The sequence below is a fragment of the Chroicocephalus ridibundus genome, chromosome 4 (genome assembly GCF_963924245.1).
Source record: "Chroicocephalus ridibundus chromosome 4, bChrRid1.1, whole genome shotgun sequence".
Taxonomy (NCBI): Eukaryota; Metazoa; Chordata; class Aves; order Charadriiformes; family Laridae; genus Chroicocephalus; species Chroicocephalus ridibundus.
Genome location: NC_086287.1, coordinates 79944043 through 79968477, shown reverse-complemented (window position 1 = coordinate 79968477; position 24435 = coordinate 79944043). Strand labels below are relative to the sequence as shown.

Here is a 24435-nt window from a genome sequence, read left to right as displayed (position 1 = left end):
TCTTAACACATCCGGTGTATACACTAGTTGTGTTTATTTATTCTTAGAGTATTTTTCTAGATGCTTGCTAGTTGTTTAAGGCACTATTTCCAGGACTGCTGCAGGAGAGCTCATTTGTGGGGGCAAGCGGGGAGACAAGGGAAGACATGAGCCGGTAAGGAAATGTGATGTTCTTTCACTACAAGCTGCCCCCATTTAGACCCTTTTCAGATCCCCGTAGACACTGGAAACCTACAACCTGCAATCACAGACATCAGTCATGAGCAAAAGGTATAAAAGGCACCTAATTCTGTCAGAAGGAGAACGTCTCTACTACACTGACATCAAAAGGAATGCCATGCACTTATGCTACCAGAGATGTCTAGCTTTCAGTGGTGTTTTGTCCTCAAAGAAACAAGTCTGAAATACATGAAAAAGCAAGGGGGGAAATGGCTGTTTGTTACCTCCTTACATGTCAAAGCAGCTGCGTTCAAACTGTATTATAACTTCAGCGCGCCGTAATGAATTTCTAAGGGATTCCAGTGAAATGGATGGTTTATCCCATTCTTTGGAGTGATCTCTTGTAATCCTGCAACACTCCTGAGCTACAATACCTTCCTAACTTTAGTATCCCAAAGGAAGTCATTAGTTATGTTGTATTATCAGCCTGGTGATATTATCACTACAAATATTACCTGTATTGATCTGGAGCCATGTAGACACGACTGAAAACCCTGCTTCAGATTAAGACATGAAAACCTAGCTTGCCAAGAGGTCAGGCACTGCATTACACCTCAGATGTGTCAGGCAGGCATTATAGGCAACAGGAGTGTAGGGTAACTAAGGACACAGTCAAACAGCATATTTTATGGGGTAAAAATCTTTAAAAATACCACACTTCCTAATGCGGCCTTGTATTTCCACCCAGGTAGTGCAAGTCTTGTCAGATGAACTGAACAGAGACGTGCATTTTGCACGCTTTCAACAAAAATTCTCATGGCTATCGAACAAACTGGTGGGGCTGAAAGGGTTGGGGTTTTTCCTTAAGGTAAGATATGTAAATATCAAGCAATATTCCAGATTGTCTTCATGGAAACATTCCCATTGCAGAATGTATGAATGCAATCTTCCTATTTACTTTAAATCACTTCAGGATACTAGATTAAACTAAATAGAAAACAGACACTCTTGCTTTGGAACAAGGATATCCTCACATGGAGATAATTAGCACCTATTTCATGTATATGCAGATGTTTATATGGTGCCTTTTTATGACAAAATATCTTCATAGATCATCAGCACATGTGAAGACATTAAAAGAAGACAAAATTATGCTACCTGCAATCAAAAATTAGCAATGGGAACACTTACAAATTATTTTGATAAGTCCCAAAAAATAGAATTCATTTTTCTTAGTCTCAACTAACAGAATACTATGTTGAGGATAAATAAAAACTGAGGTGTGAAAACACTGACTGCATTGATAGGAATTGAATCTCTAGGTTGCTACATTTTAATGTATATTTGCCTCAGGAAAAATAATTCTCCTTTTCATAACGCTGTTGGTCCCCAGTCATAACCCCATAACCTTACGTTGCTCCTCTGGCGTCCCAGCCAGCAGTGCCCACTCCCCTCTGCCCTGCCCACTCCCCCAGTTGTGCCATTACAGCCGTGCTGGGGACCACACAGTGAGCCAGACCCAAGCAGACACCTGGGCTAAAACCAACCTTTCTTTTGGTGGGGCTCAACCCCAGCACCGTGAGTGGCTCAACCCCAGCACCACCAGCGGCTGTACCAGCTGTACCAGCACCACTGAGGAGACGGAGCAGCGGCCGCCCAGGGAGAGCTGCTGGAGACATGCCCTATGGCTACATGGCCCCCGACTGCCCTGGGGGGATCCTGTCTGTCCCACTCCCTGGGCGGGATGGCATCGGCAATGAGTTGTCCCTGTGACGGCTCCTTTGGAAAGGACCATGGTCCACACGGCACCTCGCCTTCCAGTTTGGAATACAAGGATTTTTCTATTCAATGGCATGTATTCCTTACTACCCTGCAGTAGAGTACCAATGGAATTTGCAGAAGTCTCAGGCCAAAGCCATTGTTGTTGGCTGCCCAAGAAACGACCCTGAAAGAAGCAGCCTTTCAATTTTACACACATTCACGTTTGCAGCCTATGTAGGGTTTAAACGAGTGTGCAGAACAAGGAGCCCTGGGGGCAGGCTGGGGAAAAGCCCCAATGTCCCTCTGTCCTTCCTCCCAGCAAGCAGATGGGAAGGAGAGCAGGGGGACCTCGTCTCCACGACCAGAGCAAGACAGGGGAAGGTGCTCTCGGGGGACTCAGACCGAGCCGAAGCCCCTGCCTGACCCTCCCTCCCTTGCAGTTCTGTTTCCTGTATTTTTCTTGGATGAGCATCATTTTACTTATGCCCAAAAAGAAGAGCAGAAAACATGGACTAATTACCAAACAAATTAAGTGGCCAGGGAGGAATATACACTCAGGGGAGAGAGGATGGGACACTGCTGCACCAGAGGAGAAACTCACCCTCCTGCCCTCTGCCAGCCTCAACCTACACATCTGCCGTATTAGCAACTGCCTAAAAATATTTTAGATAGATGCGGAGGCAAAAGTGACGACAGAGTATTCAATTCCAGGAAGGTGAAGGATGAGAATCTCTGATTTAAATACATATGAACGTTTTCTGTGCTCCCCCTCCTAAGATTTTATTTAATCTTTGGTAAAATCTGCAAAGCTTTTTACTACCCCCGTAAATCGGCTTAGCGTGCTCTGCAGAATACCTGCTGCTGCCGCCGGCCACGCAAAGGCAGCCGTGCACAAGCAAGATCTGTTGCAATTGTTCACACCAATGCTCTGAGCTTGTTCTTACTTCATAGAAAGTAAAATCAAGATCAGTGTCGGCTAATGCCATCCTCACTTCCATAAAATTCAAAAGGCAATGCAATAATAACCTAGGGAGAACGGTGTATTTTTAGGGTGGGATTATGAAACTCACACTATGGATTTTAATCTCAGAAATCGGCATGTTCTTTTATGGGGTTCAGAGGCCATTCTTCCTGGGAGTTTTGCACACTTCAGTCATTTAACTTTTTTAATCTTCCTACATTTGGAGAGAGATGGAAAAATACCTTGCCTGAAACTTTTAGCATTAAAAAAACCCCCACAACATTTTTGTCTAACGTAATTACTGACAGATTCCAATTGGAAAGCTGTTGCTTTTATTTTAATTTTATTAAAGGAGTGAACAAAGGCTACCCAAGGCACCACAATAAAATTACATTAACTGTAAAATTACATTATTAATTCTTTAATCTCACTTGAGGCCTCAAGCTGTTGCTATGTCCAATTACCCAGCTAACCACCTGTCAGAACTGTAAAGCTAGTTTAACATTACCTCCAGGACAGTTGTGTGCCCTGTGTTCAGTCAGGTCTGCCAGTGAATCGAAGTCCTGCTGACAGTTATCGCAGGTGTAAATTGACTCATCCTCCATGTCTTCATCTTCCTCATTTCTCTCTTCCTGGCTTGTCACACTGTTCCTCTCTTCCAGGGCCCGGCTGTCCTTTGCTTCGCTCTCCAGCTCTCCTCCCAGGCCACCTGCCAACAGCAAGAACATCTTCTAAGTTTGAGAGGTCTGAAAAATAAGAGCTTTAAGAAGGATGTTGCGCTTATTAAGATACATTTAATTACAGCCGCTCTCACATTATTCCCGACACCTTTCATTATATTAATGTGGTTTTTATATCATGCGGTGCAACAATTCTCAACTGTATTCTCTGCTGCTTAGTGCGAATCCTGCAAACACTCTCTCCTAATCTTCTCTGGTGGGTGTATAGCAGGAGCCTCTAACTCTCTGTCATATAAAGTTGTTAGTGTTTTATCACTTAACCAGATTCTCAAAGCTTTAAAATTGGCAAGATTAATTACAGCCCGCAAAGAAAAGGCATGTGCTGAATTTTAATTCTCAATGCTCTCCTCTCCCCGCCGCCTCCAAGCCCCAATATTAGTAACAACAAGAAAAAAAACACTCTAGCTGAAGACCCGCCCCAACGCACACATATACCCCAGGACGTGAGAGGTCTCACTGAACTAATGAGAGGCACTTTGCTGGGCAGAAGAGCCCTGTGCTGAGCCGACCTAGCCGGGAGCCGACAGCATTGCGTCTGACCTTCAGGTCTCTCAGATATTTTTTATCTTCATCTGTGACCGGAGTGTGGGCTAGCACAAACATCTTTGCCAAAAAACCCACAAGTTTTCATGCGCAATAGTGTACAAGGAGACTGAGCTCTCTGGCAGCTCCAGAAACACCCCATGCAGGAGGGCTGTGCACCCTGGGGCCGTGTAGGTGGCTGCTCCATGCACAAGGTGCTGGCTGGCTCTCCACCGGCAGCGGGGTGGGATACAGGGGCAGCTGGCCATGGTCAGTCCCCTCAGCATGCACTCGGTGGCCTGTCATGAGGGATGGGCTTGCAGCCACGTGCTCATGACTCCAGGACACCCCCTTGGCCATGGTGGCCACCCAGACATGCCTTAAGCCAGCAGTGCCCAATGGCTCCATGCAGCACTGCAACCAGCCCTCACTTGGACTCTCCGGAGAGGCTGCAGGGGCAAAAAAGCCCCTCTAAGTCCCTGTTGCCCTCTCAGCAGGGAAAGCTTCCATTAGACACACTGGCCATGCTGACCAGCTGAAACAGAGATGCTTGTGCCTCTTCCACACTCGTGTCCCACCAACACGGGCGATACAGCTGCAGGTGCCATGCCTGCACCATTTCACCCGCCTCCGCGGGCACTCGCATGCTCTGAATACATCCTGGGTAGGACAGGAACATTTGAGAAATCCTCCAGCAAAGTGAAACGGAACCGCAGGCTCTTCCAGCAGAAGAGGTCCTCCCGCACCACGCGCCGGCTGACCCCGAAAGCCTGGGAGCTGCTCGAGCCAGGCAGGAGGGAGATGCCACCTTGTTGGCTTGGGATGTGTCTGGGTTTTAAGCCATTAAGGAAACGCCAGCAAACAGAGAGATGAATTGTTTCTAAAATTAGATCAGCGCCAAAAAGATTAAGGACAACCAATGCTGAGAACATGAAACAGAGCTGAAAAATAAAATTTATTAAAGATGAAAACTGGTTACCACAAGCGCTGCAATTCAGACACACGCATTAGTAGGGCTCTGCTACCACTATCCAGCCAGAGCACATTTTATACCATCTTCTGCACTGCGCATGATAACATAAATCAACCGGTGTAAAACGCTCTGCAGTTTTCCATGGAGCACTCCTAACATGACGTACCCTTCAAATTGCAATGGAAATATTAAAAATCAATGCCTGCTTGTGGTGTATCACAGCATCCCTCTCAGCAATTAACTGATCTGCACATTTTCAGGTTCTTTTACTGTTAAATTATACATACCCTTCTACTACAAAATTTCCATTAAGGGCTAGATATAATGTTCGTCTTAACAAATCAGATATGCCACTTACACAGCGGTAATGAATTTAAGGATTTGGTTATAAAAAGTATCACTCACCAAGCTCTCCATATTGTAAGTCATCATCTGTACTATGTTTATTCAATAAAATGCTGTTTGCTGAACCTTATGCTTTATAGACTCTTCCTTAAATAAAAATGTATTGCAATGGAAAAACACATGATTCTGGTTCCCTTTATACTACTACTTCACCGAATACGTTACATTTGAAGCTATGCTAGCTTTGCCTTACTTCACACGCAGTTTAATGTACGTATTCAAATTATCACTTCCATTTTGTCATATTTACTTGGCCCACCTTTTTACAGCCTCTCATCCCAGACTGCAGTCACAAACATTTTCGCTCATTCAATCTTTTTAAAGCCTGTATGTCCTGCAGACTTGATAGTTAATAAATCAGAATGTCAACTCTCTGGTTTTATAAGACAGAAACCTATAAAAATAGTCCAAGTATATAAATCTAACCCAAAGAACTGCCACCTGCTTCCATGCCGTCTGCTGACGAAGACCTCAGGGAAGCACTTCTGAACTGACTTTGCCACAACCTGAAGAAGAAAGTTTTTAGGCAACTTTGGGGAGATTTAAGGGACCTTCACTAATATTTTTAGCAGAAATATTGTCTTTTGACAGTTAACCTAAAGAGCAGCTGATCTGGTGAGTACACCGTGACAAATTCATCCTTGGTTTTACTCCAACACTTCGTGACTACACCAGGGATAAAGCTGTTCGACCAAGTCCAACAATAACAAATAATTTAGCACACTGCTTTAGGAAAAATAAATTGTACAATGTGAGATAAGAAAATAGATTCCCGACTGCAAAGCAAAATTCCAGAAACATTTTTTAATTCCCCGTTGAATGGGAAATCTGATCCTCTAGGCAACTTTTCAAAAGCGTCATTGCTTGACAGAGTTGTATGTCAAATAACACAACAGTGAATCTTGCATAAATTATTTAGCAAATGAAACATTGCTTTAAAATGAGACTTTTTTTCTGTTTTCAGCCAGTTGAAGAAATTTTACATGTCTGCCACGCCTCAGTGTTACTGTCCTTTGAATAACACAGTCTTTAGATTCCTCTGCCGAGCCACATGCTCGGTGCTTGCCTTGCAGAAACCAAACACCACCAAGAAAAATCTGGGGTGTTTCTTGGTTTTTTGACCTTTGCCTCCACTATTTTGTTCACAAGCTGCCAGCGGGGTGTGCAGGGTGCGGGCGGCCCCAGAGAGACACTAGCTCCTTGCCCGGGGGAGCGAAACAGCCAGTGAGCGCCGGGGCGGTGATGGGAATGGGTGGTCCATCCAGCAAGGAAAAGCTTCAAAGGCAGCCCAGCTGCTCCCGTGGTGAGCTCAGTTTCCCCAACAAGGACAGCAGGCTGCGAGCATTCCTCAGGAATTCATTTCTGAGGAGTTCTGCGGTAGTAGTTCACCGATTTAACCTGTACATTTCCCGCTGGCAAGAACTGCCGGAGCACCCCATCCCAGTGCAGCCAGGCAGGATGGAGGCACGCGGGCACAAGCACAATGACGAAGGGTTTGGGGTCACCATAGGAGGCCAAGGAACTGCCAGCACCGGGAGCAGGTGTGACTTTGGAGTTTGGCCTGACTCCGAGGCGACACTACCACAGAAAGGGGCTTCTTGGTGGCCAGAGCCAAGTTCCAAAGTCTGCAGAGATCAGCGGCTACCTCACAGCACCAAGCACAGATATGTGTATTAACAGCCACAGCTACTTTTTAAGATGGCCTTGGACATGAGTGAACTTAATTCAATAATAAGTAGTTTCTATCTAGATTGCTAAAAAAAAAAAAAATAACAAAAATAACTGACCTCCAAGGAATTTGTACAGGGAATGCCTCTGTGAAAGCGGCACAGCACCATGGCTGCACAGCTCCCAGCCGGCACCGGGACATTTGTGCACAGCGCAAGGGCATGGACAAACCTCAGCAGAAGGGAGCTGCTGGCACCATGTCTTAAGATAAATGATTGCTAATTAATTCTAAAGGGGGAGGGGGGAGGGGGGAAGGGGGGACACCCCTGCATTTCACAAGAACATTATTAGTAATTTTTAAATGAATCTGCCATCTCTAATGATGGCTTTAACAATTTTCCTGCATGAATAAGAGAGGATACAATTTGAGAGATCAGCCTTGAAAGTACACCTCACTCTACCTGAAATGCCAGGAAACAGGGTTGGGGGGCTTTTTGTTTTTCTTTTCTTTTTTTCCTCTCTCCCCCTCTACCCCCTGTAGCACAGTGGAAGGCCTGCAGGGCTTTACACAAGAAGAATATTTTACCCTACGACCCAAACAATCTGGCCAACAGTGAAAAATATGTTATTCTAATTGCCACTAAAGTTAATGTTGTTAATGACTCTTGGTTTTTCTGTAAAAGCCAGCTTATGCTCTAGAAAGTTACTATTTCAAAGGGGACGTACAAAGAACTGGGAGTGTTCCTGCCTGACCTGGTGGTCCAAGGAATGCGGCAAACTTGGCAAAGCTGGAAAAGCAAATCCCCAAAGGTCCGTCTTGAAAGTTGCAGTCAGTAGAAATGCCTTCTGAGCTGTGTTCAAAACAGCTCTGTTACAGGAACAACGCGCTCCTAAAGCCAAATATTTGAAAACAGATTACATGTACCATGTTCAGCTCAGGCCTCACTAAAGTCAAGAGCAAATTTCCACTTGCTTCAGTCAGACTGGGATTTACAGCACCGCTGCCAGTTTGGGGCTGTGCTCGGAGCGGAGTGCGGCAGAGCCTCAGCCCTGGACCACGGTGCCAGCCCAGCTACGACAGCAGCAGCAAACTGCTTTGGGGACTTCAGCTAGTGATGCAGGACTGAAAACACAAGGAGGTCAGAGCCACACTGGAAGTGAAGCTGATGCCTACCTACAATTTCTACTGAGAGACATAGAAACGGGTGACACTGTGCAACACATGGACCAGACAAATTAAGAAAGGAACAAACCTCTTAGCTTAATTTTTCAGCTGTGGAATCAAGTATGGATACTTTTTATCTTATCAGCACAACACAGGGCAGGCAAGCCTTTCTGCCTTTGTGCCAGTAAATTTTCTGTGGCTTTTCTGTAATTTTTTATTTTTTTTTTAAGCCTGAGGACTTTTTAAAAGCTGGGATTTACTTTTAAACCAGGATTGTTCTTTGGAACACACTATTTAGTGCAGGGTCATGTCTGGCATTTAATATCTCCAGTTACAGGGCTTCCATCATGAGTTGTTTCTTTCCAGTAGGCATTGGCTGGCTGACTGCTAGACACCGCTTCCTACGACAGCCACTCTGCCATGCAGCGCTGCGGCTGCAAGCTGCAGAGTGCCCAAAGCTGCGCTGTGCGAGTCGTTACCTACGCTCGTACACACACATGCACACACGCTGCCGAGGTCTCAGAGCTGCAAGGCAAAAGATAAAATGAAGAGGGGGAAAGAGGCATCTCTTCATTCCTGTGCCTTGGTCCAAAGGAAAAACAATGAAAAGTCTTACAAAGGGCCACGATAATTCCTAGCAGTTTTCCAGAGAAGCAGGACAAGTGATAAAAGTAAATGAAACTGAAGAAATAAAAGCTAATTGCTGGAGGAATGGTGGGTGCTGGCAGATAACCCACACACCTCATGGGACTCGGCGGAGCCCCGAGGCGCCCACTCAGGGCTACACCCACCCAGGGGTGCTGCCTTCCTGCCCCCCGGCCTGGGGCAGCCGCTCGGCTCCCCCGCAAGACAAAAGGAAAGGAAATTTTGTCTGTAATTAGGAAGCGAGAACAAAAACAACTGAGTTAAAGGAAAAGCCTAATCTAAACGTTCGTTAGTAGACATTTCGCTTGGTGTCAAATGCCAAATCGGTGTGGGGGCGGTCTCTGCTTTTGTGTGGTTTATTACAGTTTAGATTTGTCTCTAGCACTGTCAAACGGCAAGAGAGTCCAAAGTTCTCTGTCATTTGCGGTCAAAGATGAATGAAAAAGAGGCAAAAAAGCCATGAATGTTTCAGTAATGAAAACAAACAAACCTCAGCTGAAATCTTCCCATAGGATGAGAAGTCTTGGCTTTGCTGGGTAATCCTGGTCTGTGGCTCTTCAATGTTTCAAAAACCATCTTTTTTAAACACTTGTATCTTGAACACAGGTGTATGTGTGTGCTACCTCTACTGTGAGCCACTGTAACCACTGCCACCATACCCACACAGAGCAGCCAAAAACCTGCTGCAGCCACGCAAACCAGGTCAGGGCGCGTAGATTGCATCCCAGCCCTAGGACCAGGGCGAGGTATCAAAGGCAGCTCGTTCCGCACGTCGAATCCTTGCTACATGCACCAAAAGCAAGCAGGTTTGGTGCTCTACCATGCAGTGCAGCACAGGTCTTTCACACAGTGTCAAACCACATGGGGTTAAAAAAAAATAAATAAATAAATATGGTGCCTAGCTGAAATGCAAAGAGCCAGATAAAATAACACCTGAAACACCATGATGTATTCATGCAATGTCAAATTACACGGGATGCCTACATGACAGAGCAGAGAGAGTGAAGCATGGGCTGCGCACAATCCTGACGACGCTCAACTGCCGTGTAACGCTCCTCGCAGGCTGAAGAGATCTGCACATCAGATCTTGCCTTCCCTCAACGAGGGGAAAAAAACAATCATAATACCAAAAAAATTATTTGATCCAACACGTAGTTAATAGTGTTGGCCTCCTAAGACTTACAACTTAATAAAATTGATCTCACTGCAGTACTGTAATGAAGAACAGTGGGATAAGGCTACCCTTGAACCATGAAAATTGTATATTGTTACCTCCTCGTGCCCTCCTAGGGCTATGGCCGCTGCAGCCTCTCCAAGCTGTCATTTGTCTGGCTCTGACAGCAGACTCCACCGACAAGCGGCCATGGTGGCTACGAGAGCTTCTTTTGGAAAGGCAAGGGAAGGAGGAGAGTGCTCAGTGCGAGGTATCTCTCTGGATAATAACCCACGGGATGAAAACACATATTATATTGGTAATGCAGTTTTGTGTGAAGTGTGTTAACAATAAAATATATGAAATTCAGAGACTTTAGGAAGCACACATTATAGCATTGCACAACAGAGTCTTACTATGCGCCAGTACGTATTAAATCATATTTATTTTTAAGAAGGTGGACAGTTCTCAGCCTTCTTCTTTAGCTTAGCAAAGAAAAACTATTTTGGTGGGGTACCGCACTACCTTCTACGTCTGCTTGTACACGTGCATTAAGAGAAAGGGATTCCAGGCTAAACGCCCAGCAATAACTAGCTAACTGCTGCCGGTGTCCGCGCCGCCGCTGCCTGCTGCTGCCAGCATCGCGCCGCTCACAGAATTGCTAATGACAGCCCTGCGCCCCCCCCCAGCATCCTCTCAGCATCCTCCTATTAACTTACTTACACCACATTTCATGGGGAAAATGTTCATCTTACTTCACTGATAGGACACAAATTCCTCAAATTAGCAGCTACAATGTTTAAGAACTTAAGTGTCTGCCTTGACTTTAAAGGCATGGGAAGAGCTGGCAGGAGATGCGGCAGAGGACCTGCAGCTCGCTGCACCTTCCTTTGCCACAGTCACAGGCATGGCACGCAGAACAGATAATGCGTGTAACTTGTTGCCTCGCGGTGCCTTGCTTTCACCTGAGCCCATCTAGATCTGTATCTGGTTATCTCTACGTGGGATAATCGCCCTGTTCTCTCCCGTGAAACCAAGACTTCACTCTGTGCCGTTCTGCACCCACGCAAATCCAAGCTCGCTGCTGGCACGTGCACAGGAACTACCGGAACTACCAGAACGTATGGATATTTTTATGGACAGTCCTGGCCTCATGCTCTCTAAGCCAGTGTAACTATTTACACCCAGCATCCGACCTGAAACCCACCGGCTCACCCTACAACCCTGCTTTTCTTGGATTTCAAGACTTCCATAGTAGCCTTTATTCAACATGCTAGAGAAACCTTTTATTAAATGCTGCTAATTTTTTTATTGATCAAACTGTGAGCCATTTCATTTTCCATTATAGCAAAAATCTCCTATAGGAGCATTCAGATTAAGTTTCTTTATTCTGTCTCTAGTAGCATGTCACTTTTAATCAGTTTTTAGCTTCATTATTGCTTAAAAATTAGAAAGCAGTTTCTCTGTTCTTTATTGCTTTTTTTAAGTTTAGTTACTGAAGGGTTATTAAACTTGGAATTTTACAGACAGGCGTAACGTGCTAAATAAATTCCTCCCTGTCTCTAACCAACTTTAACATTAGCTTTTTTTATAATTTTTAGGTTTATTTTCACTGAAAGACTGCTTGTAATTATTACTCATGTTCTCCCCAAACACTTATGTTACTAAAGTGTGAAATGTCTTCTAACACAAAGACAGTTCTCTGGGAAGTAATTACAAAAATGCATTCAGGGGCAATAATTTTATATTAACTGTCAGCGGCATACATCTTCTGAAAAGGCACTTGTTATGAAGGAATTATTTGTGTGGAATTTGAAGGCACTGAAGGCAAAGGAAAACTGCAGAAACGCATTAAACTGAAACTCCAGCTCCCTCATCAAGGGTCAGTTTATGTTTAAATCATTACCTTGAAGGCAACCCCACACCTTCCAAAGGCTCTATTAGAAAGACAATTTCAATTTATGCACAAATTGGACACAGTCTCCACTTTTCGGTTTGGAACAATTTACACCCCCTTTTTTACAGAAATTTCTGAGCAGCTAATCAAAAAGATACAGCTGAAAATTATGGGCTTCTATTAACCTTTCACTGATGACACTAAAAATACTTGCTAATGATTTATGGGTAGTAACAAAAATAGTGGCCTCAAAACTGACCAGGCACATTAAAAAGATATTTGTGTCTGTAATGGATCCAAGAAAAGATTTAATGAAAATTTTATAGTAACTTTTAGCCTGTGGGCTAATCCCTCAGTCCTTAGGAAGGCGAAGTAACTCAGTGAAATTAAAAATAAATAAAATAAAATAAAATAAAATAAAATAAAATAAAATAAAATAAAATAAAATAAAATAAAATAAAATAAAATAAAATAAAATAAAATAAAATAAAATAAAATAAAAGTGAAACCCAGCAATAGTGATTAAGCATCCCCTCACTTTAAAAGGGTTTTTAAAAAAAATCAGATAAGGCAATCATAAAAACACCACCAAACAGTAAAATTTCCTCTTAATCGTACCTGCAGGTAATGTTTCAGCGTTTCTAGTGCTTTTACTAAAATGATTTAGATGTTACTATGTTACACAACAAAAGCATTTGTACACCGAAAAGCGGACAAAGAGCTAAGTTATTATTATTTATTTGCATGCAAGCAGCAGTGGGATTGTACTTTATAGCGTTAACAGCACATAGTGTTTATCAACTCTTCAGCATTTGGCAACTGGTTTAACAGCATAAATACTGGAGGTAAACACTTCCCTGCCACAAAAAGCCCTGTAAGAGAATTTTAGCAAATGCAGCAAAAGGCAGAGCGGAGCATTCCGGACGTGCCAAGCGTTCGGTTACTCAAACAGCGCCCGACTGCGGGGCTCTCTCCAGGCCCTGCCCTCGGCTCCCCCGGGCACCCTGGCAGGGTGCCCTCCCACCCCTCCGCCAGGAGACACTGGCGTCCCCTCCTCGGAAAGGACGGGCTCAAAATCCCGGGGCAAAGTTTTGGTGGGCTACAGTGGGCTGGGGGTGGCAGCAGGGTCCGGCGGTTTGTTAGCAGATGGCAGAGCAAAGGAGGAAGGCACCTTCCCCGCGTGCATCTGACCCGCAAAGCACAGCCTGTATTAGATCAAGAAGTCACAGTCCTAGAAAGGACATCTCGCTTTCTACCATGGCTCGTTTCTGCTCCGTTTGCTACCAGGGATATTCCACATCCAAGCGCAGACAACATTACTGCCGCTTTTTCACAGTATCAACACCTCACACTTCTTCCGATGTCAAATAGCAATTTGCTTTGTAGATCTCTGCGGCATTCAAACCAAATAGCGTGTTTGCACACAGCTATCCAAACTTCTCCGCTGTCATCCGCAGAAAACTCTCACCCACTTGCCCAAGACAGGCAATAGCTGTGCAATGGATTATCTGGCCCTGGAAACAAGACGTTAGTGTCTGCTTCCAGATTCTTAAGGTGCATCTGAATGGGAGTAACTGCCACCTTCAGTTCTGATAATGAGGTTCAAGTCAAAACTGATCTAAAATTCATTTATATACACAGGGGAATTAGTATGCAGCGAGTATTAACTTCAAAGTGAAGTGCACTTCATAAAGATGTACTTTCACTCTTTGACATGCAACTGTTAAATAATACTGGCCATCATCATCTAATAAAAACCCATGTAAATTTTCAGCACAAAAACAGTACTTTAATTTTATTTAGGTGTACGAATATTTTAGTAATGCTCAACTTATTATTTTTCAATTCTCTGTTGAAGACAAGTGTCCTGTTTCCGGTATTCCATGGAATACCACTCACACCTAACACAGGACATCTTAATCACATTTTAATTCATAGGCATGACAAAAACTTCTTTTTTCTTTTAAGGAAATGGTGTGAATTTTTTTTTCTTTTTTTTCCTTTTTTACTTTAAGGTAAAGCCAGATAGCTGTAAAACTTAAATCTATAGCTCCCTGAACAGACAGAAAATTTGGAAGGCTTAATAAAATTCACATGTGGCTTGTTATTGCAGCTGCATATCAAATGCAAAAATAAGGTATTGACTGGTTCTGCTCAGAATAGCAACTGCTGGAACTCGTTATTAAAATAAACCTGTTGACTTTTAAAGAGGGAGAAATTACAGATGATGTAATCTACCAGAAGTGACAAATGTGACTACGTATCTCAATGTTTGGACCCCCTTTGCCTAATTCAAAATGCAGATTCCTTTGTTGTTCCTCTGTAAGGTCCAAGACTTAGAATTGTCCTTTTTGCAGGTGAGTTCTGGCTCCCGGAAGATTCCCATCCTGGGCGTGTAACAGCCTGCAGTGTGCACACACGGAGCGAGATGTAACAGGAAAGCAGAGCAAGGCCTCAATACAAAATACCCTCTTATGTCCCTGAATATATTTCTGTTCAAAATGCACTTTTCCCATGCTTTGGATACAGATTTGTTTAAAAGCTATGCTGAAGAAGAATGCCTTTCACAACCCAAACTTGGAGGATCCTACAGGTGGCATTTGCATTCATCTTTTTATATCAATAAAAACCCCAAAACTGAGAGGGAAAGAGCCACAACACTCTGCAAACTGCCAGGAACCAAGGGGTGGAATCGATACAAAGGGAAAAGAGTGAACGACACAGGGAAAAACGTATTGGGGCAGGAAGAAAACTACACTTCGGCAAATTAGAGAAAGCAATAATTATTTCACTGACCTTCTCATGGGTCTTGGTTTGCTCAGAACCTGCCTGGGTTAGTTTCCAGTGGGAATGACAAACGTGCGGCTGAAGGAGCATAGAAGGGACCCGCTTCTGTGATAACTGTGCCTGGAAGTCTTCAAAACCGTGATTAAAGAGCTGAGAGGTTTCTGTGGGGCCGGGTTCATGGAGACAGCTTCTTGGGTAAAACTCCTGTTTATACCCAGGGTACAAAGGGTTGGACCTGGACCATAACCTAGTTGTGGGTGTTACGGTCTGATCAAATACCAAACATCATCTTGGAGGAAAAAAGCTCGCTGACTTTCTCTCCACAGATCTGGTTTGCTTTGGAAAAAAGGTTCTTCAAATGCACCTGAGTAAAAAGCCACATTTTCCCAAATGTGTGCTCATGTCTCTCTGCTACCAGTTCCTGCTGGCAGAGGCTCACGCCTCTGCTGCATTGGAGTCCTCCAAGCAGGGCACAGCTGGCAAAATGAGCAGAAATTGGGAAAACCGTACCTTACACCGCTCCAGCTGGAGCTGAAGGGGACATCCGTAGGCAGCCCAAGTGATTTAGGAGCCGAATACCGACTGAATGGCGACGGACTGTAGCAAAAACCCATGAAATTAGAAATGAATGAGAGTCAGGCACCTACGTGTCTAAATGCCTTCAGAAGAGTAGGGCTTAGAAGCTTTCGGAAATGTTACCCCCAGGTCTCGTTATGGGTGTGCATCTCTGCATGACCAGCACCGCGCTGGGCACGATGTCCTGACGCAGGCATCCAGACCACAGCAAAAGAATTCCATTGCCTTTTTTTCACATTCATTAATTTAACGAGATTCTCAACCAGAAAAAGAGAGGAGAGTCTGTGCATCTCGTATTATACAGCACGGGAAAGGGCATTTAACAGGTGGCCAAGCTATCAGAGAAGCATCAGATTCTGCAAAAAGTATTATCTTCTGCATGACTGTGGCCAGCCCCTGCTGCACAAACACACACCTCTCCTGCCCAGCAGATACACCGAGGAGATTAATACAGGCCAACAGGGAAACCAAATTAGCGGAACAACTCTAAAAGTTTCCTGCCATTTTTTGCTCATTCTCTCTTCCCAAGTTTTAAAACGTGATGTGATTTTGGGCTGCGGGCTCAGTTATATTTCAGTTTGTGTTTAACACGAGCTCACATGCAAAAATTAATGTACCTCAGATTTCCTTTCTCATTTCTTTCCTTAATACCAAATTCTGAAGTCCTACACGTTTCACTTGACAAAGCCATTAATTCAGTAATTTCACATAATTAAATCGAGCAAAGCAGAGTATTTAAATTGGAGCTAAGTGAAATATACTTCTGTGCAGCTCATGCTGTTAGAATTGTGCAGCATGCTATTCTGCTGCTGCTCATTTATTAATTTGGGATCGTCTGAAACGTGACACCGCGTAATAAGGAATGCGCTGGCTTCAACAGAATTAGAAATTTTTAAAAAATAATAAAAAAAAAAATCACAGAGGACAGTGAATCAAGCACCAAATGAAATAAGTTAATCCCTCTGAATGAGCCCTCAACAGAGCACTTCTGCACCCAGCTGAAACCAGCACCCAGGTTTGTACTTTCCCTGCGATAAGTAATTTCTGCAAGAGCTTTTCGGCTGTTTATCCCTGGACTAAGATGTGAGCCGCAGCAGTCCTCCAGCCCAGTGATCCTTTTAGCAGTGATAACACTTTTTCTCCTAATATCTTCCTGCGTTCTTTCTTCTAGCCCTACATGGTAAAGAAAGTGTGAAAAGACATTTAAAAGAGTTAAAGCTAAAATGACTTTAAAGTCTTGTCTCCCTCAGCCGCTCCCCTCCTTCAGCAGGTCCCGAGTGCCAGAGCAGGAGACAGCGTGTGGTACACCGCACCAGAGAACTGGCAGAGCCCTCGGGTCTACCACGAGGATGAAGATGATGTATGGTAAAAACTAAATGGACACATAAAACCCTAAGTACGAATTTTTTGCGGGCAAATGAGTAATAAAGGGGAAGAAATTAAGGTGGCGAATAATCCAAGCAGTGGAAGTACTTTATGTAATTAACAGAAGTCTCTCCAGAATATAGTGCTGATTTTTTCCTTTCAATCAGTGCTTTCTGCTTCTCAAGTTTCTTATGAACTACCTTAATTGAGCTCTTCCAGACACACTGAAAGTTCCTCCACTTCTTCCTCAGCCTCGAAGGACACCTGTGAAAGGTGCAGCTCTGGACAGCTCATGATAATCCTCACCAGATATGGCTTGTAATGACCTCCTCCCACTAATGAAAAAAGTGGGGTAAGGGCTGAGATATTGCTGCTGTTGTAATTAAGCTTGTGAAGAGTTTAGCTGGAGAGAAATTAGATTTATTTACACACTGCTTTGTTGCTGATGAAGCACCAGCTATTTGGGAGAACTTCTAATTAACCCTAATTTAGTTGATATGCTCCTAAGCAGCCCCATTCCCTGTGTACTTTGCACTAGGTAAAAAGTAGTAATAATAACAAATTATCCATTTTTAAAAGGCACATTTCTTCATAGGGGCCCAGTCCCAATTTTTTTTCCTGAAATTATTGAATTTGCATTTAAGTTGCTGACAAGTAGGAAGATGCACACTCGAGAACTTCATCCTACAAAACGCCTTTCTCCACTGCCGCAGGCAGGCACAGCCACGGCACCCGCAGCCCCATGCCGCCCCTCTCCCACCAGCCCCAGGGAACGAGGGATTTGGGGTTTGCTTTGGACCCTCCCACCCCTATTTACAGCTGTCACCGCTAGAAGTCTATTTTTAAAGCGCTTCCACTTCCTACATCTTCGGCCAATTATGCAGTCTGGCCACAGTGTTCATTAACCAGATATAGTTTTAAAATATTTCATTAGAGTACCAAGCTAAAAATCACTTAACTCTTATGATGTGTTTTCTAATTTAATAGTTCACTGATGGCTCCGCCACACTTCCCGTGCCTGTGGTGTATCTGCGGGTTTCTTTGCAACTCAGAAAGCCATTTAAAATACAAGACGTTTACAACCTCAGTATATTAAAAAGCCCTAAAAATTCATTGGCTTTTATAAACCATTTTGGGGGAGGAGCAACACCAATTCTTATTTCAATTTCACTCACAAAACACCATGAACACCGAGCACCGCTTTTAGGAAGTAAGGGTGAAAAATGAAGCATAATTTATGTCTGTTATACAGAAGCATCTATGCTTGCTCGTCACAATACAAACCCAGAGATGCAAAGAGCATTTGCAGAGGTGATATTCCTCATGTCTTCACCACTGCAGCTGTCTGCACACACGATATATAAAGAAAAAAATGAAGAAAAGATGTGGATTTCTGCAACATCCTTTCCAGAAAATGTTTTACCGATCTGGCTATTAGCTAACTTGGGTGAGATTTCAGCCTGAAATTCACCTTGATCAGAAAAAGTACATTTTTACTACACAACCTTTTTTTCATAAGATTATAAACCAAACGCTGCTCTTGGTTATACCTGCCTAACCCTGCTGATTTTGTATATGCTTCCTGGATGTTACTGTGGAAATTTGGCGATAAATGTATTTTGTTTAATATGGTCAAGGAAGAGAAGCCACATGCTTTTTACACAGGACATTTCTCATTCATTTAACAGGATAAATGGTCATCTGGACTTGTGTGCTAAACGCAAAGAGCCCGACATGAACTACTATAAAAGTTTAAGTTCAAGTTTTCTCAATTTCTATATGGGACAAATATTCTGTACAAATTAATGACAGCGTTACAAACTGACCACTTTTCTGCAAACATAACCTACTTGATTAAATCAACAGTGCAAAATGGAAGTCTTCCCTGTTGATGCTGAAAGAAGTCAGCCTACATCTTTTTTTGAATATTGTCAAAATTACACAGAGGAAAACTTCAATTCAGAACACTGTCTTCAAAATTGCCCAGTACAAAATGACTTTGAGGTTTTTAAAGAAGTTCATAGTAAGGAAAAAGGCAATGATGGTTCTGTTGCTACAGTTGTATCTCCTTGATATGTCAGCAAGAACAGCTTGATGTTGCCCTTCTTGGGAGAAGGCTAATTCAAGTCCGAGTTACACATTTCTTTTAATAAAAACCATAAGTGAAATCAAGTAAAGATGGAACTAATCAATCCACCAAAACAATACATTTATGAACTGCAAAAAGATCTGATTTAAGTTTTTGGATAAGAAATACTTCTCCAATTTTCTTTCTCTGGATGAAAATAACCGTTATCTCCATTTGTGTTCACTTATCTGACAAAATCAGGGGACAGGAATTTAGTGTCATTAAATTAAAGTTTCCTATAGCTCCCATCCAAGCTAAATAATACTAATAAGCACAAGTCCACACTGTGCCCAACTCCACGTGCTCCAAACACCCTCTCAGTGAAACAACGCCCAGGGAAAACCATCCCTTCTCTCAAGGACGTGGATGCTGCACTCCGCTTCCCCACTTTGTTTGGAGGCTGCAGGTGAGGAGGTAGCGCAGAGCCATTGTCTTTCCCTCACTTATCTCCTCCCAATGCTCTTTTCTGCAAAAGATTCACACACCAGATGACGATTAGATATACACAGCTAGAGCAACAAATCTAAATTTCAGACCACTGTCGGAGGACTTTCTTCTGCCAGGCTGCTTCAGCCGGCCCCAGCTCGCCACACACACACAGGGGCACACGACCGGCCAGCGCCTTCCCACCAGATTTCTCTCAAATTGACAATTCTCTCTAGCTTTGGTTCAAACAACAGACAGAGCCTTAAAACACATACACACCCCACGCAGAGAGCCTCACCTTGCCAGGGGTTTTCTTTATCCAAGCAAATGCTTCCAACCAAGAGGGAAGAAATTTGCCTTCAGGGTCCCTCCATTTTATGCTAGCAAATAACTCGCTTCAGAAATACTGCAGCTTTCAGCGTTAAGGAGAAAGTGTGGGATGAAGTGGGATGTGAAATCCCATCATCCCACCGCAAGGAAAAGCACTGTTAAACATCTGAGTTTTCCTTTTGGAGTTTTGATGAGTTTACTAAGAAAATGGAACACTGGAGTCACTAACTAGAAGGCTCGAGTTTAAGAAAAAGTGTGTTTTCTTTAGTTATAATGATGCAGTAAGGCTTCACAGCTCTCAAAAGCACCTTTTGGGTTTGAAACACAAAAGTAACACTTGCATATCAGTTTATTTGTAAAACATAAACTTGTCCCTGGAATACAAGAGCTCGGAGTTGTGGCTCTTCCCTCTTCTGAAGAGAAATAAGCCTTTCCTCAAACATACAAGTTTCAATCCAGCAGCAAAGGTGCCGAACTTCCCATATCTAGAAAACTATGTCAGGAAAACAGACTGCATGGATTCATTTTGAATGCATCAAAGAGTGGTTATTTTCAACCAAATTACAATGCTGCTGCTTATATAGCACTAAGCTGAAGGAGTCCTCCTTTATCTGTCGCAAACTGCCAACTTATCCTCCAGGAAAAGCCAAGCTAAAATGCATACGTCTAAATCCACATGTTGTTGAGTAGAATTCAGAGTAACGTCATTCTGACTTACATGTTTACATTTTCATTGCTAATTGATTTCCCCCTTCTGAAGGGGATGCCTTGAACAGGAGGCGTCCCTTCCTTCTCCCCTTACCCCCGTGCTCCAGCTTCATTACAACCCCAGCACTGTTGCCAAAATGAGATATTGCCTCATTTTTGGTATCGTGCCCTTGAAGGCATCTTATTAGAAAAGACCATTTCTTAATTAACATTTTTGATCTTTAATCTATTACACATCCCTTTAATCCCATACGGAGGAGCTTTTGGCCCACTTCCGCGGCGTGGCGGTGGGAGGCAATAGGCTGGCAATTTGTGCTGAGGGCTCTCTCCCAGCTGGGCTCCAGTGTGGCCAGCTGCAGGGCTGGCTACGCTCTCGCTGGTCAGCAGCAGACATTCACATTTATTATTTTATTGCTTTTTTTTTTTTTAATAATAAAGACTTTAGAGAGCCACCGCTCAGCATTAAAGACAAGAGGCAGAACAGCAAGCTTGCGGATGAGATCAGACTTCAGCAAGTGGCTGTCAAGTTCTTAAAATAACCAGCAAAACTCTAAGTGGGAGATTTAGTGGATCACCAACACGTGAAGTGTTAAGAAAAGTACAATGTTAAGTCCCTTACATCATTTTACTTGCAAATAATTACAGCAATTACAATGTGCTAACTGGCAATTAACATTACAGGCTTCACAACTCACCAGAATTTTTTAAAACACGCTGTGGCCCTATGTAAATTGTCTCTTTGGTACTTCTGATTTGGTGGCTGTATGAGCTAATGGCTACACATTAGCTCAGCAGATCTCGGAACAGAATTGTCCACGTGCCAGATAATTTAATTAGAGGCTTGATCTTGTCAGAGCTTTATGCAACACAGACAGTGTTTCCAAGCAAAGTGTGCAGGTTTTTTCCTTTCTCTTTAGTGTTTTGTGACTGTCTAATAATTTCTACTAATGAATGCCAAAGCCATCCAAGGCAGATAGGAGGCATGACTAGTAAAACACACAAATAGGCAGGCACTTCAGTCCCAAGTGTGATGAATTCAAAAATATGTAGAGCAAGACGCATTGAGCACCTCTTCCATGCACACCCCACTCTATTGCCAGGTCTCTGCACACATCTATTAAATCTACGTTGCGCTGTTACTCAGCCCCAAAAAAGACAAAGGTCACTTGTCTCCAAGTGAGAGCCATAGGGTATCTCAAATCTCATTATAAATGGTCCCATTTAACAGTTTTCTCATTTGAATTTATACACAACAAATACAAGATTATGAGATGAGCTCAGTTTATTTTGACAATGACATTGTAATTCCTTACAGCAAGACCAGTAAAAGGCTACTTTAGACACTAAATGACAGAAATGCAAATGTACCTTCTATTATGGGAAATTTTAGGCTATATTAACTTTTAAAAAAAATCCCTTTTTAAAATGAGTATTTGTTCTACACCTTCTTATGCTACAGTAACCATACTTGTACTCTTGGTCTACGATAAGCTTAACAGCTCAAGACAATTTAACCAAAAATATGTCAGTAACGGTTACAAAAACTTTTACAAGTCAGGTCAATGTTGAGTAAGACCCACTAGAGGTCCCTTCCAACCCAAATGATTCTAGTTTCCTGTAGTGAATAAGCAAAGATTATTTGGGCAAAGCATCGTAAATTTCATGCAGTTCTTCACTGCAGTTTCATATCTATGTCCTTACTCAGCCCAGAAAACAAAGCAGTAGAGCTTGTTTATTCCATTTGTTTTTCTTCTTTTACAACCTTGTTTATAAAACCCCATTCTCATGACTGGCACAATTTGTTTTTCCTCAGGAAGAATGATTACTGGGAATCCACCACTGTGGCATTATTTTTTATTGATTTTTCTCATTTAAGCAACAGGGCAATAGAATATATTCTGTTATTCCTGTTTTACATTGATTCAGGCTGGGAGTTTTGAGCTACCAGATACAACTGCAACGTGTAAACTGGTCGAAGGAGAACATCAGTTTCTCTGAAAAACAAAGAAATTGTTCACCAGGAGACTTTCCTTCAACTGTTCAGCTGTCTGATTTCACAAAGGTAAACCCCATCGCAATCGCTACCTACAGCAGCATGGTTTCAGCTTCCCTCGCTCCTACCAGCCAGCCAAAGCAAACTTGGAAAAGCAAAGTCACCCACCGACTTGCAGAAGTGACTCAAAGCAAGATGGGCTGGCAAGTGCCCATCTATCTGAGAGCCAGAGCCCTCTGGGAAGGTCAACCTGCAGCACGGTGCATGCTGCACTCTGTGGAGACAAAGCAGTATGCACATGGGGCACAAGGAATACTTTGTACTAGGTTAGGAGGCTTAATTAGCATTTGAAAAGCACTTTGAGATCCTACATAAAAATATTTACTAAAATAAACTCTAGAAAGCACAATTTGTCTGGCCATTCAGTCTGCTTCTGTCCTCAAATCTGCGGGAGATTAGCAAATCCAGAGCGCAGTAGAACTGGATAAATTAGAGAAGGATTTACCACGTGATCTTATCCTTCCCCCTGCTAATGTAGGACCATTCCTACAGTGTATTTTCAAGAGCTTTGTCCAGTCCAGTTTGAAAATGACTGAAGTGATGGGAGATAATACCGGAGCCTATTAGATCCTACTACTGGGAAATGTTTCCTAATACTCAGCCTAGCATCTCCTTTGCTTTACTTTAGCCCATTACTGCTAGTTACACTCCTGAAGGCTATTGTAAACAACAGATATAATTTTCATCTAAAAACACCGAAAATGTTCATCTCATCAAAGCTTTTGCTTGGGCAGCAAGAGAGAACAAGGTAGCATCATTGGAAAGAGACACAGGAAGGGAGAGCAGGAGCGTGAAGAAGATGTGAAGGTGCTATACTATGCCTTGCTCCTCCCCAGCGCTTCCTCCAGCTCAACAGCAGTGTCCTTCCCGGGATGTTGGTACCCACGGGAGACCTGAACACTACCAAGAGATGGAGAGCCAGGAAGGCTGCGCCTGGAGGTCTACCCACGAAGGGGAATGACTTCCTTCAGTCCACGCAAGAAATTGAAACACGGCATTACAGTCTCACAGCAGACAAAGCACCAATGGACACACCTTTAAATAAAAAATAAATTTGCCACAGGGAAAAGAAACATTGCTGGAAGATGGGGACACAACCCCTGCCAGCCCCAGAAGGATACACTCACGTGTGCAACCATCCACACTGGTGGTGTATTTGTATTTCTGGCAAGATGCCCCTGCCAGACCCTATGGGAACAATCCCCCAACCCGCAGCAGCCCCGTGCCAGCAGATACACCAAGCTCACAAGACCTCAGATGAGATTAACACAACGACCCCAGAGGTACTCCCGCATTTGACTGAAACCTTGCTGCCCATCACCGGTCCTGGTGCACTGCTGTGTGCTCCCCAGCACACGCGAGTCCACGGCCCTTCACCAGCACAGCCAGGCAGGGGCTGCCACCCCGCAGCCTGCAGAATCCTCCCCTTTACAGGCGCTGCTTGTAGCAATTTAGGGGGCCTGGCTTTAGGTACTGAGAAGCTCCGCAACACCAACGACACACTGCGATACACCACGCTTGCTCAGCTTCTCTTAAGCAGACTGTCTTTTCAGCAGACACTGTCTTTAAAAAGCCTGGAAACGGGCGGGTGATGGGGTAGGGGGAGCACTCAATAGCTCACTATGAAATGTGCTTTTCTTTCCTCCCCTTTTTTACCATGGAAATTAATTCTCCTCCTCTGTGCTATGGCTATAATTTTCCCAATTAACATCTTTAATAGTAAGTATTTTCTAGGAAATGCCGTAAGACACAGGTGTGTGCTTCTAATTTAAATACTGACACCCATGCTGCGTTCACATCTGAAGATCGCTCCTTGTCGCCGGAGATTCCCTCCCCAAACAAGAGGGGAACACCTATGGTGCCTCAGCACCAGAGATGCCTTGGCGAGTTTATGGGGGGGCTGTTTCCATGACAGATGCACATGTGGGTGCTGCACTGCACCACACAGAGTGAGGAATCTCATTTTTTATACTTCTCCTTTCCCTGAAGGTGCTTCAGACGCGGGATTTCGGT

At 43.5% G+C, this 24435-nt stretch overlaps 1 protein-coding gene across 6 annotated transcripts in view; it reads right to left on the bottom strand.

The window, feature by feature from the left end:
* ZNF423 (zinc finger protein 423) overlaps positions 1-24435 on the bottom strand; it is a 234594-nt gene that overhangs the window by 160037 nt on the left and 50122 nt on the right. For 3 of the 6 annotated variants that reach the window (XR_010070998.1, XM_063334411.1, XM_063334413.1), the window contains exon 3: positions 3390-3590. Coding sequence is in view for 5 of the 6 variants with exons in the window: in XM_063334411.1 (XP_063190481.1) it covers positions 3390-3590 (201 nt within the window). In the remaining variant the exon portion in view is untranslated. Of the gene's footprint in view, positions 1-3389; positions 3591-3673; positions 3897-19629; positions 19717-24435 lie in introns of those variants that run through there. The other 3 variants (XM_063334415.1, XM_063334412.1, XM_063334414.1) reach the window with 3 other exon arrangements.